We start from the raw sequence: 15,414 nt of genomic DNA, 5'->3' as shown, positions 1-15,414 counted from the left end.
TCCAAATCCAGGTCTCCGTGGGATATTAGTTTTGATTTACATTGATCATTTTTATGTTTTATTGTTCTCAACACATTCCACTATGTAATGAATAAAAATTTGCAACTGGAATATTTCATTCCATGATATCTAGGATGTGCGATTTTAGTGTTCCCTTTATTTTTTTGAGTGGTGTATTTTGCAATTAAGCCAAGAGTATTAAACAGTGTAATTCTAGAAAAATATTGTGCTATAAATTCTGATAAAGTTTTCTGATTTGTTAATACAGATGAAATTAAAAATAAAAACAATAATGCTTCTATGGTCTCTAATTTGTGCTATGAAAAATATTTTTAGTGTTTGAGAATCCTGGTGAAGCTTTCAACAGAACAGCCATTTTTCTTTTCCCATATCACTAAAGTCACTCTATCAACATCTTAATGATCTAGTAATAAATTAATGACTGGATAAACGGTTACCTTTTTTGAGTTAGGGGAGATGCAGCGAATGAATAAAGTGTGACTCCTGGAGTAGAAGACAATGGTAAATTAATAGAGTTGTAGCACATAGAGGTTGAGGACAATCTGAGAACATTTTTTAAAAACATCTTTATAATTTTCCTTATTTATTTAGTGTAAGAAAGAGGAATACAAAATTAATAAATGTAGTTTGGGAGAAATAAACATTAACTATTTTCTGAAAGCTTAACGGAATAAGTGAGAAACATTAGTTCTTGTAGATCTGACTGTCAGGAACTCTAAAAATGAGTAGAACTCCACTGCCTAACAAGAACTTGTTTCAGTAACTCCATGGAGGCAGGCAGAGGCCATTCTCGACTATTACTTCATACAAGCTCCTCTTCTTATGCCATTTTCCTGGAGGTAACCGGGATTCCATTTTTGGATCCTCTTTTATCTAACATATATCACATATCTAGAGAATAAACCCTTTGGCAGGTTATTGTTTCTTAAAGGGAATTTGTCAGTAAGATAAACACCTGCCCCTTTTCAAACGGTTTTTGAAAGCTAAATCCATTGACACCTTCATATATTCAATCTGTTGCTGCATTCCAGAGAAATAATTGTTTTAACCCATTCGTGACCTCTGTCATGTCATGGTCAGGTAGGGGTTTATGTGGTAGCCGAGCCTCAGTTTTCATTGCCAGGAGAGGTGCCTGCACTACCCCCTGCTGTTTATCCCTCTAAATACCTCAATCAATATCGACCACAGTATTTAGGAGGCTAGGAGAGGTAGGGGGCTCCCTCTCCCTTCCCAATTAGTGACCCCACGATATAATCATGGGGGTCCAATCGCTGTCATGGCAACCCAAGGTCATCACAACAACCTCCGGGTCAGCCAGAGACGGTGGCCTGCTTAATCCAGGCATGTCAGTTCTGTCACTTCTGTCAGTGCAGCACTGACAGGTAGAATATGCAATGCTGGTAGGAAACAAGGAGATTGCAGCTTCTGGTTAAATTATAAAAAAGTTATCCAAATTTATTCAAATGTTAACATTTTTTATGTTGAACATACACAAACACAGGGAAACACAAGGCGATGCGTTTAGAATGCAAGCGGCGTTCTTCCTTAAGCCCTGATGGGAATTTTTTTCCACAAATCCTATAAACAGGCAAGAACTAATTCCATAGGACAATAATCACATGACATTTAAAACATACAGTACAGACCAAAAGTTTGGACACACCTTCTCATTTAAAGATTTTTCTTTATTTTCATGACTGAAAATTGTACATTCACACTGAAGGCATCAAAACTATGAATTAACACATGTGGAATTATATACTTAACAAAAAAGTGTGAAACAACTGAAAATATGTCTTATATTCTAGGTTCTTCAAAGTAGCCACCTTTTGCTTTGATGACTGCTTTGCACACTCTTGGCATTCTCTTGATGAGCTTCAAGAGGTAGTCACCGGGAATGGTCTTCCAACAATCTTGAAGGAGATCCCAGAGATGCTTAGCACTTGTTGGCCCTTTTGCCTTCACTCTGCGGTCCAGCTCACCCCAAACCATCTCAATTGGGTTCAGGTCTGGTGACTGTGGAGGCCAGGTCATCTGGCGTAGCACCCCATCACTCTCCTTCTTGGTCAAATAGCCCTTACACAGCCTGGAGGTGTGTTTGGGGTCATTGTCCTGTTGAAAAATAAATGATGGTCCAACTAAACGCAAACCGGATGGAATAGCATGCCACTGCAAGATTCTGTGGTAGCCATGTTGGTTCAGTATATGCCTTCAATTTTGAATAAATCCCCAACAGTGTCACCAGCAAAGCACCCCCACACCATCATACCTCCTCCTCCATGCTTCACGGTGGGAACCAGGCATGTAGAGTCCATTCGTTCACCTTTTCTGCGTCGCATAAAGACATGCTGGTCGGAAGCAAAAATCTCAATTTTGGACTCATCAGACCAAAGCACAGATTTCCACTGGTCTAATGTCCATTCCTTGTGTTCTTTAGCCCAAACAAGTCTTTTCTGCTTGTTACCTGTCCTTAGCAGTGGTTTCCTAGCAGCTATTTTACCATGAAGGCCTGCTGCACAAAGTCTCCTCTTAACAGTTGTTGTAGAGATGTGTCTGCTGCTAGAACTCTGTGTGGCATTGACCTGCTCTTTAATCTGAGCTGCTGTTAACCTGCGATTTCTGAGGCTGGTGACTCAGATAAACTTATCTTACTTAGAAGCAGAGGTGACTCTGGGTCTTCCTTTCCTGGGGCGGTCCTCATGTGAGCCAGTTTCTTTGTAGCGCTTGATGGTTTTTGCCACTGCACTTGGGGACACTTTCAAAGTTTGCCCAATTTTTTGGACTGACTTACCTTCATTTCTTAAAGTAATGATGGCCACTCGTTTTTCTTTACTTAGCTGCTTTTTTCTTGCCATAATACAAATTTTAACAGTCTATTCAGTAGGACTATCAGCTGTGTATCCACCAGACTTTTGCACAACACAACTGATGGTCCCAACCCCATTTATAAGGCAAAAAGTGCCACTTATTAAACCTGACAGGGCACACCTGTAAAGTGAAAAACATTCATGGTGACTACCTCTTGAAGCTCATCAAGAGAATGCCAAGAGTGTGCAAAGCACTTATCAAAGGAAAAGGTGGCTACTTTGAAGAACCTAGAATATAAGACATAATTTCAGTTGTTTCACACTTTTTTGTTAAGTATATAATTCCATATGTGTTAATTCATAGTTTTGATGCCTTCAGTGTGAAAGTACAATTTTCAGTCATGAAAATACAGAAAAATCTTTAAATGAGGTGTGTCCAAACTTTTGGTCTGTACTGTACATATTAAACAGCTGAGACATATATGTAGAAAGCACAAAATAAAAAAACATGAATCAATAGAAAATAACAAATCAGTTAAAAAAAATAAATTAAAGTAGAACACCTTAATAGTGACACATAATATCACAACACAGGTTTAAACCTTAAATGGTTCTAGTCCCTAGGTTAAATTTCCACAAAGCTTTTCTGGTGAGTAAAATTCTCCTCATATTCCCGCCACGAGGTGGTTGCTTTGAATACCGAAAACCTGGAAAGAAGATAATTGTCTCTGATGACAGAGCCACAGAGGATATACAGTATTTCTGTTGGTAAAATTATTAATGTTAGAAACATCATTCATATGCTTGTTGATACTTACCTTCATTTTACAACTTGTACACCTAATATAAAGTAGCTGTTAAATAGTGCTCTGAATACATTAAACTATGTTTTTAGAGTTACAATTAATATATAGTTTAAATCCATAAGTTTGGGAATTGTTATAATGTACAAATGTGTTGTTGGGGCACAAATATCTGTACATTTTGTGGTGTCCCGCTCCACATCTGTAAAAACCTTTATAATTAAGCCACGTAGTATTATATTTGCTAAAGCTAAAATTAATGGGTGAAAAGACATTTCCTAGAGAAGGGGCTTCTTTAGCGAATATATTACAACCAGATTTCAAATTAGAAGCTAAGACCTTATCTTAATTAAGTACAGATAAAAATGTAATAATTTGTTTGATGGTATTAAATTGTGGCCTAAATTGATTAGACAAGACAGGTTTGTTTAATTTAGTGGTGGCATTCAATGATTCATGCTGTCACTGCAGTTATGGGAAACCTGATATACTCAACAACAAGTATAGATATAATAGTATGTTTTGAGTGACTGCTGGTAGCATGGAGGATTCTATTCCCACCAGTAGGTTTTGTGTATATTGATGACATGACATTCTGATCAGGAAAGCCAGTAAGTTGCAGATCCAAAAAGGTAATGGTGGTAGAGTGAAAATTAAAGATAAATCTAAGATTTTAGTTATTAGTATTCATGTATTCAACAAAAGAAGGTATATCAGAAACTTCACCACCCCACATAAATAGGAGATCATCAATAAATCTACCATACCATTGGATATATGCAAGACATGGATTCTGTGAAGTATATAAAAACTGTTCCTCTCAAAAAGACATAACCAGGTTAGGCAATAAGGGTGAGAACATAGCACCAATATAAACTCCTCAGTGTTAGAGGTAATATTTATGATCAAAACAAAAAAATGATGTTCCATAAGAAATTGTAAAATGAAAACATTGTACATCTGTGTTGCAGCCATGGCTGTGCCGAGGAGACTGTGCCACAGGACCGGGCCTACCCAGGAAGGGGCATAACTAAGCGGCTATGTTGATGTTCACTGGACCCTCTAGTGGTGAGGTCAGGCCTATGTGACAGATAGCCACCAGGTACCACTCCTGGGCAGAACCTGGTACTGCAGCTGCTGACCCTAGAGGTCAGTCATTGTGACACTACTTTAGGCCTTAGCTCAGACACGTCAGCCTAGAATTCAGGATCAGGGTTAGGCCACTCATGGACCAGGGAATAGTGTTTATGCTTGGCCGCACTAGGACCAGGGGACTTCGGGAACAGGACTGGCCACTCTGGGACCAGGGGGCCATGTTCAGGCACCATCTACTACAGGAGCAGGGGATGATCTTCAGGCACTGTGGACAGGTAATACTCCCATCAAGGGCAGCCTCTCCCACTGGTCCAAGGTTTTGATGTTTAAGCTTCCCTGGACAAAGACTGTCAGGATGTTTCTCACAACCATAGCGATACCGCAATTGGATCTCACAACTGACGGATTCTGTATGGGTAGCTGCCTCAACAGGCTGGTGAGTGGGTGGTCTTTGAAAGGACAAGGCCAAGCGTGACGGTTTCCTCACTCGCGTCAATCGTCTGGCTTGCTCCTGGAAGATGGGAAGGGAAGTTTTTTCAGGAGATTCTGGGTTTGGCTCATCAAAAGACCGTTTGGAAGGCCACCAGAAAGGTCTGCACATCCGAGGTGATAGGAGCCCGTTTCTCTAATAGGGAAATGAGCCATTCCAGGGTATCTCCTGAGGTAGGACATTAGGATTTCCACCCTGGCCCAATCTGAGGAAAATTGCTGTCTGAAAACCTTCAAAGTGCCTCATGCACTGCTCCAGGAATACACAGCACTGCTTCTGATCCCCATAGTCCCTGGGAAGATCAGATAGGATGGGTTCCATTAAAGGAGAGCAAGTTTCAGATTATCCGGATGTCAGGGCTTCCAGTCGGGCATCAAATGTCATCAGAGCAAACTATATTTTTTCCTCACTCTCTCATGAGCTGACAACGCTCTGAATGCAGAAAGGCCTGCTTATCAGAGGGCCCATGGCGAAGCAAACTGTTGCGGTCATAGCTGGGCAGTGCAGGCTGTTGTGTCCAGCCATGGTGCATTTGAATTTCTGAAATCACTGTGCCACAGGACCGGGCCTACCCAGGAAGAGGCGTAACTAAGCAGCTACCTTGATGTTCACTGGACCCTCTAGTGGTGAGGTCAGGCTTGTGCAGCAGGTAGCTGCCATGTACCACTCCTGGGCAGAATCCGGTACTGCAGTTGCTGACCCCAGGGGTCTTTAGGGCTTAGTTCAGACATGCAGGTCTAGGATTCAGGATCAGGGATAAGCCACTAATGAACTGGGGAATAGTGTTTGTGCAAGGAACAATGTTCAGGACCTGGCAGCTCTGGGACCAGGGGACAGGGTTCAGGCAGTAGCCACTCCAGAACCGGGGGGGATAAGATTCAGGCACTGGCTGCTGGAGGATCAGAGGACGGGGTTCAGGCCCTGGCTGCTCTGGGTCCAGGGGATGAGCTTTAGGCACTGGCAACTCCAGGACCAGGGGACAAGGCTCAGGCACTGGCCACTGCGGGACCAGGGGACGAGATTCAGGCACTGGGCACTCGGGAACAAGGGGCGAGGTTCAAGCACTGGCCGCTCCAGGACCAGGGGACAATGTTCAGGCGAGGCTGCTCCAGGACCTGGGGCCATTAGCTGGGAGCCATCTTGCAGGTGTATTACTTATGCTAAATGCATCTCAGCAGCATTTAGCATAATGCGCGCTGCCCTGCCCCTTTAAAAACAGGGACGGGTGGTCATGTACACACAAAAAGCAGGAAGTAGCAGGAGGCACATGCCAGGAGACAATTCCGCTGGGCTGGGGCAGTGTGTAAACCGGCACCCCTGCATGGAGGAGACACCAAGCAGGGGCGCCAGCAGCAGTGTTACAATCCGCAGTATACTGGCTATATTTGGATATATGAAATTCCAGTGCTTGTAAAGCAACTGGTTGTGGGATAGAAGTATAAAGCGAAATTACATCGCAATTGAGCCAGTTAAAGTCCGAATGCTATTTCCTAACAGAAAATTGGCTGAGCATATCTATTGAATCTATAATATATCCCGGGGTGCGTTGTGCCAATGGTTGGAGAAGGGAATCCAACCACTCCCCCAGATGATCGTTGACTGACTCTATACCCATGATAATAGGTTTCATGGGAGGGGAGGAATGGTACCTTTGTGTATTCTAGGCAAGACATGCAGGGTGGGAGTAACCGGGTTTTTTACCGTTAAAGAATCAAATTTTTTGATAACACACAATGATAATCCCTCCTGGATCAACTTGTTTGTTAACTCTGAAAACCAACCTACAGGGTTATTAGAAAGCATGGTATAGAAAGAGATATCATTTACCATAGCAATAATTTGAGACTAGTACGTGAAAGAATCCATAATAAAAACTGTGCCACCCTTATCATACATTCTAATAACAACATAATTCTGGAGTTTGTCAACGCAATTGACTCGAGATTGAATAGGATAGATAATGTTTTTTCACAGACGGGGCACTGCTAGACCCCTGGACGGGAAAGGTCTGTTGCCCCGGGCTTCAAGAACTTTAAGGACCCCAGGGACTCAGGAAAAGTCCCGAAGACTACAGAACTCAAGACTGTAGCATGGGCCCCAGGACTCTGGAAGGGCCCCCGCTTCTGAAGGGTTAATCCCGGCGTGTGGACTACTGTCTATCTTTGGCTGCTACAGCTTCTGTGGGTTGTACAAATAGTCCCCAAAACATATTTATAATACAATAATTAGCATACAAATAATTGTATATAGATGCTAAATTGCATCCTGAGATATAAGGCAAAAAACGACTCAGAGGATAATTAGCGAAACGGAGAAAAATAGAGTCAAAATGCCAATAATTGCAAAATTAGTAGAAACTTTATTACATAGTAAATACACACATAAAATCAATATTGTGCACACAGTGTGCACATAGCCGTGAGCAATACAATTCTAGTATGGCATCTATGAAGTGATAAAAGACAAAAACTCCAAGGCTAAGAGAGCAAACGGTGCACCTAGTCCATACATATGGGGGTCCTGTTGTACATATGGCTACTGCATGTGTTTAATATATCCAAACTAAGGCACACGTATAGGGTAGGGCGCTATATAGGATTGGTAAGTGGTAAGTATAAGGCAGGCTACAATAGGGACCAATGAACTGATTAATCACATAAAATAGTAACCTAACACCTGCTGCTACCAGCCAAATGGAAACACTGGCCGAAACCTACAACCAATACAAGTACTAGCCAATAAGTAGTAACCTAAGTGCCAAAGTAAAGCAAATAGTACAGATATTTACCCATATGTCCTGGACCGGTGCGACCGCGCTCTCACCCCTACGCACGTTTCGAGATCAAGAAGGTGATCTCGCACCGAAACGTGCGTAGGGGTGAGAGCGCGGTCGCACCGGTCCAGGACATATGGGTAAATATCTGTACTATTTGCTTTACTTTGGCACTTAGGTTACTACTTATTGGCTAGTACTTGTATTGGTTGTAGGTTTCGGCCAGTGTTTCCATTTGGCTGGTAGCAGCAGGTGTTAGGTTACTATTTTATGTGATTAATCAGTTCATTGGTCCCTATTGTAGCCTGCCTTATACTTACCACTTACCAATCCTATATAGCGCCCTACCCTATACGTGTGCCTTAGTTTGGATATATTAAACACATGCAGTAGCCATATGTACAACAGGACCCCCATATGTATGGACTAGGTGCACCGTTTGCTCTCTTAGCCTTGGAGTTTTTGTCTTTTATCACTTCATAGATGCCATACTAGAATTGTATTGCTCACGGCTATGTGCACACTGTGTGCACAATATTGATTTTATGTGTGTATTTACTATGTAATAAAGTTTCTACTAATTTTGCAATTATTGGCATTTTGACTCTATTTTTCTCCGTTTCGCTAGCTTCTGTGGGTGCAGCTGCGGAGAGTTTCAGGGAAAGATCAGGAATCCAGTTTTGTACTCTTTGTTTTTTTTTTTCTTTTTTACGTTCGATTCCATCCCTGTTTATTAAACTTTTTTTCCCCATTGGACAATGGTTGCCTCCCGGACTCTAATTTACTTGGACTACTGTGGACTGCTGTGACCAGAAGAAAAGGTAATCTGTGGGGAAAAGCTGCGTTGGTCCCGTCTATCTATATGCAAGGGACCGGGGGTGCTCGCTTATAGTGTGCTCAGTGGACTCTGCCTATGTACTGCACCTTTAAGTACTCGGCCACAACTACCCCCCGGAGCCCTTGTTACACTTGGTGTAGTCGGCAGGATGGACCCCCGCAGCCTAAGGACTTGTGATTTTGATGTAACCGCCGTGGAAGGATTACAGATTGCAGCTGACCGCTATGGAGAAGAAGGCGGCCGTTGGCTTGAAAAATGGGGAAATTGCCACCTTTCGTGGGCGTCATACAGAGAATTTGGCACCAGAAGAGAGAAGGCCGCTCCCCGTTGTGGAAGATGTCCTCCTTAAATGGATGCGAGCGAAGGAGGAGCTGCCATCCTTATAGCCTGAACAGGAGAAATGGGTGGAGCGGCAGAAGATGACCCCATCCTCAAATGGGTGGAATCCAGAAAAGACAGGTTACCTGGCCTTGGATGAGGTGCCATTATTTGCTGACAGAGAGAGACACAACATGTCACACCATGGCGGTATTGGCTGCCAAGACAGGTGGCAATCCAAAGTCTGGGTGGAGGTGGGCCTGCAGTGCAAGGCCTGGTGGACAAAGACCTAGAGGAGCGGCCCTTATCCCGATGACCTCTTCTGCTATCCGCGAAGGCCAAGGACTATGAGGAGGAAGGACCATCAATAGCCTGACAGAAGCCCGCAGGTGAACAGGAGATCCTGTATCGGTTGCCTTTGCTGTGTCCAGCAGCCGCACCAGCCGGATAACATCGGGCTCGGCAGTAAGTAAAAGCTTCCCATCGGACTGTCTTGTCATCTCATTGGCCGCTTATCTGCTTTCCTATTTCCTGCCGTCCTCCCCGGAGTTGTCTCGTGAGTCCTCGTTATCAGCTTCCCCAGCACAGGCTCCAGTGTTTCCACAGGCTGCGCCCGCACCGGCCAACACCCGTGGGCCGTGGCAAAGGTGTGGAAGAACCCCATACAGCTGCAGAGGAGCCCTATGTGCCTACAGAGACTGAGTGGATACACAAAGTGATCCGGGAGAAAAGGCAGCAAAAGCACTGCATCCGAGAGGAACTACAGCGCTCGGGCCGAGGAACAGCAGCAGGCCGGATGACCCGTGGCCTTGTCAGGTACCTGGATCTGCACAGAGGCTTCGGCTTCCTGCTGGAGTTGAAAACTGGGGCCAAGGTCTATTTGAATGTTGGGTCCCACATGTTCCGTGGGCCTGTTCGGCAAAGGGACTATGTGGATTTTATCAAGGATCAGGGACCCTGAGGGCTGTATGCTGTGGGCATAAGAATGGCCTCTGATTTTGAAATCAGTCCCCCCAGGTGGAACAGCCGGCTGCTGCGGCTGCAGTTGACCCGGCTGCACAGGAGCAAGCGGTGATTAGGAGCAGTGAGGCTGCCGCAAGTACGTCCATAGAGCCATTGACTCAAGGGGCTGCAGGACTACCACTGAAGGGAGTGCGGAGCCAGAGGAATAGCAGAGACTCCTCCTCTAGTGGGTCCTCATCCAACGTGTAAGTGGTAGTGCAGGGTCCCCATGCGGCCCACTTTGTGACACAGAGGCCATGTCCAGACTGATGCAGTTCCTTTAAGGTAATGATGTTAATAGGTGCCGATTGCACCCAACTGTTCTAAGGGACTGTTCCGCGTCCTCAAGAGGACAGTCAGCTCTGCATGGCGCATGAAAGATAATGGCGCCTGACGTGGCCCCATGTTAGTGGCCACATTTGTTTGTATCCCCCTCTTCCCATTTTTTTTTACACCTGTTGGTGTCCCCTCTGCTGGATCACGGGATCAGGACCCTATGGGGTTAGTAGCAATGGACTCCAGATGTGGCTGCTGGACTGCATGTTCCTGAACTTTGCCCTACTTCAACTCTTGGACTAGCTCCATGTTTATAAAAGTAAACCACCACTGTTAAAAGGCCCATGATCCCCCAAGAGGAGGGAGGGGGAGACTGTCCACAGAAGGACCAGGGTCACATGGACCCCTACACAGAAAAAGGACTGTCGGGTCTGAGTGAGGCCCACTTCAAGGACTGTGGCCACCCATGTTAAAAGGGTAACCGGCCATTAAGGAACTGAGTGTGTTTTGTGTTTTGCCAAGTTTGCCATGGCTTGGGACGGCCATGTTTAAGGAGGGGGGAGTGTAAGGGTGTGGCAGGTCACCTCAGTACTGTCCTCTCCACCTTCCTTGTGACCTCCCATGCACATGATATAGCTATGTTCAATCAATGCATAATGTTCATATATGTGTATTTCAATGTATGTGATGTACCCTGTATACCACTATATGATGCACCTGTATGTTATTGTGTCATTATGCTGTATGTGTTATGCACCTGTAAAGTATTGGGATGTTTCACAATTGCAGAGTTAGGGACAGGCAATAGTTAAGATAGGGGCTGGTTCAGCAGCAGCAGGGGGGCTGGATCTACAGCCATGAGAAGAGAGGAACCTGTTGCTTCCATAGAACTGCCTGGATACGTGGGACAGGGCAGACGTGTTTCACAGACGGGGCACTGCCAGACCCCACGGATGGGAGAGGTCTGTTGCCCTGGGCTTCAAGAACTTTAAGGACCCCAGGGACTCAGGAAGAGTCCCGAACACTACAGGACTGAAGACTGCAGCATGTGCCCCAGGACTCTGGAAGGGCCCTCGCCTCTGAAGGGTTAATCCAGGAGTGTGGACTACTGTCTATCTTTATCTGTGGATGCAGCTGCAGAGAGTTTCAGGGAAAGATCAGGAGTCCAGTGTTGTACTCTTTGATTTTTTCTTTTTTCCGTTCTATTCCTTCCCTGTTTATTAAACATTTTTTCCCCATTGGACAATGGTTGCCTCCCGGACTCTAATTTACTTGGACTACCGTGGACTGCTGTGACCAGAAGAGAAGGTAATCTGTGAGGAAAGCTGTGTTGATCCCATCTATCTATGTGCAAGGGACCAGGGGTGCTGGCTGATAGTGTGCCTAGTGGACTCTGCCTATGTACTGTACCTTTAAGTACTAGGCCACAACTACCCCCCCCCCCCCGTTGCCCTTGTTACAAGTGCACAGCTTTGAGCACAGGATAAATGTGATCCAAAATGTTATGTAAAATGTTCCTAATGAAAGCTTCAGCTTAATCCACAAAAAAGCCCCAACTCAGGTCCATCATCTGTCAATGAAAATATAGGGGGCTTCCATGTTACTGGTAGCACAAAGGTTCTGGAAAAGCAAATTCTGCACCCCCAAATCCAACTTACCCCCTCCTTTCTAAGCCCAACAGTGTGCCTAAACCACATTTTGCATCCACATGTTTGACATTTCTGTAGCGATGAGAGCCTGCTTAATTTATGGGGTTTATGTCTCCAGAAGCACAAGCTGGGCAAAATGTATGGGCACTAATATGCATGGGCACTACAATGTAATGGGCACTACAATGTACTGGGCACTACACTGTACTAGGCACTGCAATGTACAGTACAGGCAGTACATGCCCAGTGGCAGATTAGTAATTGTCACTAAGCAACATCCACTGCTGCTTGTTTCTGGAAAACACCCATGGAATCAAAATCGTCACAAGACCTGAAGATAAATTCCTAGGGGGGTGCAATCTCCAAGATTGGGGGTCACTTGAGGGGGGATCCTACTCTTCTGGTGTAGCGCCCCCACTGCCGCAGGGCCGAGGGGTACCCGGTACCGGGCCTCTGAGTCTCTGTTCTGGGGTTGTCACGGTGGCTGGACCCGATCCGTGACCCTGCTGAGGGGCGCCCAATAAAAGGTGTGGATATGGTGATGATGTTATGGTGCGGTGAAGTGCCGGTCGCAGTAAATAACGAGGACACCAGGTTGCAGTCTCTTTACCTCTTTACTGAAGGCTTCAGGGTCCTCAATCCGGAATACGATTAACCGGGCTGCGCAAGCCTGGCCAGTCCGATGGCACCTCCAGAGTTCCCTTTGCAGGTGGAAATCTGTGCCTACCGTCTAGCGCTTGTGTGTTGTGGTCCTTCCCTGCTGTGCTTACGGGATAGTACCCCACAACTGTTGTGTCTGTTTCTCGTGTTCCCTCACAACTCGATTCTAATGTTCTTCCACGTCCCCCAGATCTTATGGTTAGGACGCACCCGTATGATGGGGAGGCTCGGAGCTCTTCCGGGACTCTAGCGTCGCCCCACTCCTGTTGTTACCCCCCTGTGTCTTCCTAGGTCAATTGGGTGAGACAGCCCACCTCTAACTGACTGTCCTGCCATAGGTTTGAAGTTTGGCTTGGAGCTCTATACTTGCTCGGCGTTCCGGCCACCGGTTTTGCGCCTCAGTAGGATGTTGCCTCGTCTTACAGCACGACTCCTACTGGTATTCTCCTTGTTGCGTTGATCTCGTTTCTCACTCAGCACAATAAACCTCGCTTCTTGTCCTTTCTTGGGGTACCGCCGCTATATCGTGCAGGCGCGGTCCTGTAACGTTCTCTCTGGTTGCAAGGCCTCTGTCAGGATCCCACCCCTGACAGGGACCCCTCCGAATCTTCCCCTACAACACCCTCTGCCACAAGGTGTTGCCTGGTTCCAACCCAGTCAGCTTTCTGATCTAACTTCCTATCTAACCCCCAGTTTTACCAGACTGTGAGGAGTGGCCTAATGTATAGTACCCTTAGCTCCCCCTGGAGGCCAGACTGTGAAATGTATTGGTGTCTGTGATACCTGGTCAGATGAACTCCTTCAGTGCCATCAGACGTACCATAGCCCCCCTTAGCGGCGGAGCATCAGTACTGCAATGACCAGGACTCTGGGGCGCTGCACCCCCCCCCCCCCGGTTAAATCCAGTACTCCTGGACTGGGAAGAAAACGACAATACATGTCAGCAAAAAGACATACAATTTTTGAAAACGCAAGTACAAGTAAACTTTTTTAACAGAGCTTCCCTTTATGGGAGGTGAGGACACTTGAACGTTACAAACATAGTTAAATACTTTAAATAACCTTGCTATGAATAACTTTTCTTACCCAACCGGGTATTCTACTAAGTGCAAATTCCTTGAACAATAATTTAACTTTGCCTTTAAGGACGTACTCACTAAATCCACTAAAGACCTTCTTATAACACATTATAAGGCTAATCAACTTTTATGCATTCTCCTTCTTTACATCTGCAGGACCGCCTGTCCTAACTGCTCCAGGCCTACTGCCTCTCCTTTCTGTTACAGGACCGCCCCTTTCTGCCCGGGCCTACTGTCTTTCTACTACTATACACAGTATAGAACATATCATCCATCTTTCAGTTCAGGATTATTGAGCCATCTCTGTATGGCTCCTAAGAGGACTCACTGACTAACCCCGTACGGGTTCACTTTCTGTCCTCATTCTTCTATCAACATTATTAAACATTTCTTACAATTAACTAGCTTTCTACATATAACTTTTACATATCAGCATTATTACTTCTTCTTTTAGAGCATCATCATTCCTTAAGTGCTATTGATGAACATCCCCTTTAAGAGGGGACCAAGTCTCTATGAGGTAGTGCAACTTCTCAAGCTGCAAGTCCGTATGCAGCAAGGACTCCGGTACTGCTTCCAGGAACAGTTTCTTCACAAAGAGTCCTTTCTTTTATAAAACCAGTAGAGAGCACCTTTAAGAAGGTGCAAACTATTTACAATAAGTTTGTTATCATGCAGTGTTCATGATCCAGCAGTCTTTTCCAAATAGGGGGTTAAAAGGAGCAGAAAGGGAAAACAAAAATAAAAGCAATAGGGATCCCGGGTAAACAAAGGGATCCCTTTAAGAATAACCCTAATCGGGTTTAAAGCAGCAAAAAGAAGGGAAACAAACAGTTAACTATTTACATATCCATGGCATCGAGGTTTACTCTCGCTCTGGCGGCCGTAGCTTCGCATAGACCTCGCTCGGCAAGGTGATCGGCGAGATCGGGGCCTTTAAGAAGTGCTCCATACCCGTGGCCCGATCCCAGGGTGTAAAGCGCCGGAGTCTATAGGTCCCAGGGAGAGGGGGTACCGCGACGGGGCCTATCAGCAAGTCCTCTGCTGGTGAGGCAGGGTCGTTCTTCATACCTGCTTCAGATGCGGTCCCTCCGGTGCCGATCTGCTCCGTCTCCGCTGGGGTCCGGAATGCTAGTTGCAGGGCCTTGCGCTGCGGCGTTGTCATCTCCGTTTGCAGCACCTTGCTTTCCGGCAGGGCCTTGCTTTCTGGCTTCGGAGCGCTGGAACTTCTTTCCTGCTCCGGACCAGATGAGGCTGCCAACAGACATCTGATGAGGCTCCCGATGAAGGTCTTCTTCCACCCGGCCTCAGTGCTCAGCCGCATCCGCCGGAGTTGGTCGTCGAGCTCATCCACTCCGGCCTGCAGGAAATCAATATCAGCGGTGGAGGCCTGGTTGCGGTGTCCCTCCGGGTAGCTGGGGGAGTCCTCTGCTCCTACCCCACGCTCCGGCTCCGGGTGGCTCGCCATGGCGTCCTCCATGTCGCTCACTTCTTCTTCCTCGTCCTTTTCCCGCTCTCTCCTTCGTGGGCGGTTTCGCTTTCTTTGTCTCTGCCCACCATTGAGGATCAGGAGGCGGATCTCGGCTGCTGACGGACACGTCCT

The 15,414-nt window shown here is 45.9% G+C and overlaps 1 protein-coding gene across 1 annotated transcript in view; it reads right to left on the bottom strand.

Moving 5' to 3' along the window:
- LOC143767920 (unconventional myosin-XVB-like) overlaps positions 1–15,414 on the bottom strand; it is a 199,192-nt gene that overhangs the window by 13,318 nt on the left and 170,460 nt on the right. Inside the window, exon 11 of the mRNA XM_077256439.1 lies at positions 459–504. Coding sequence (XP_077112554.1) covers positions 459–504 — 46 coding nt within the window. The remainder of the gene's footprint in view (positions 1–458; positions 505–15,414) is intronic.

This window comes from Ranitomeya variabilis, chromosome 4, assembly GCF_051348905.1.
Source record: "Ranitomeya variabilis isolate aRanVar5 chromosome 4, aRanVar5.hap1, whole genome shotgun sequence".
NCBI classification, from domain to species: domain Eukaryota; kingdom Metazoa; phylum Chordata; class Amphibia; order Anura; family Dendrobatidae; genus Ranitomeya; species Ranitomeya variabilis.
The sequence above is the reverse complement of the archived record's forward strand: the minus strand, read 5'-3'. Positions and strand labels throughout refer to the sequence as shown.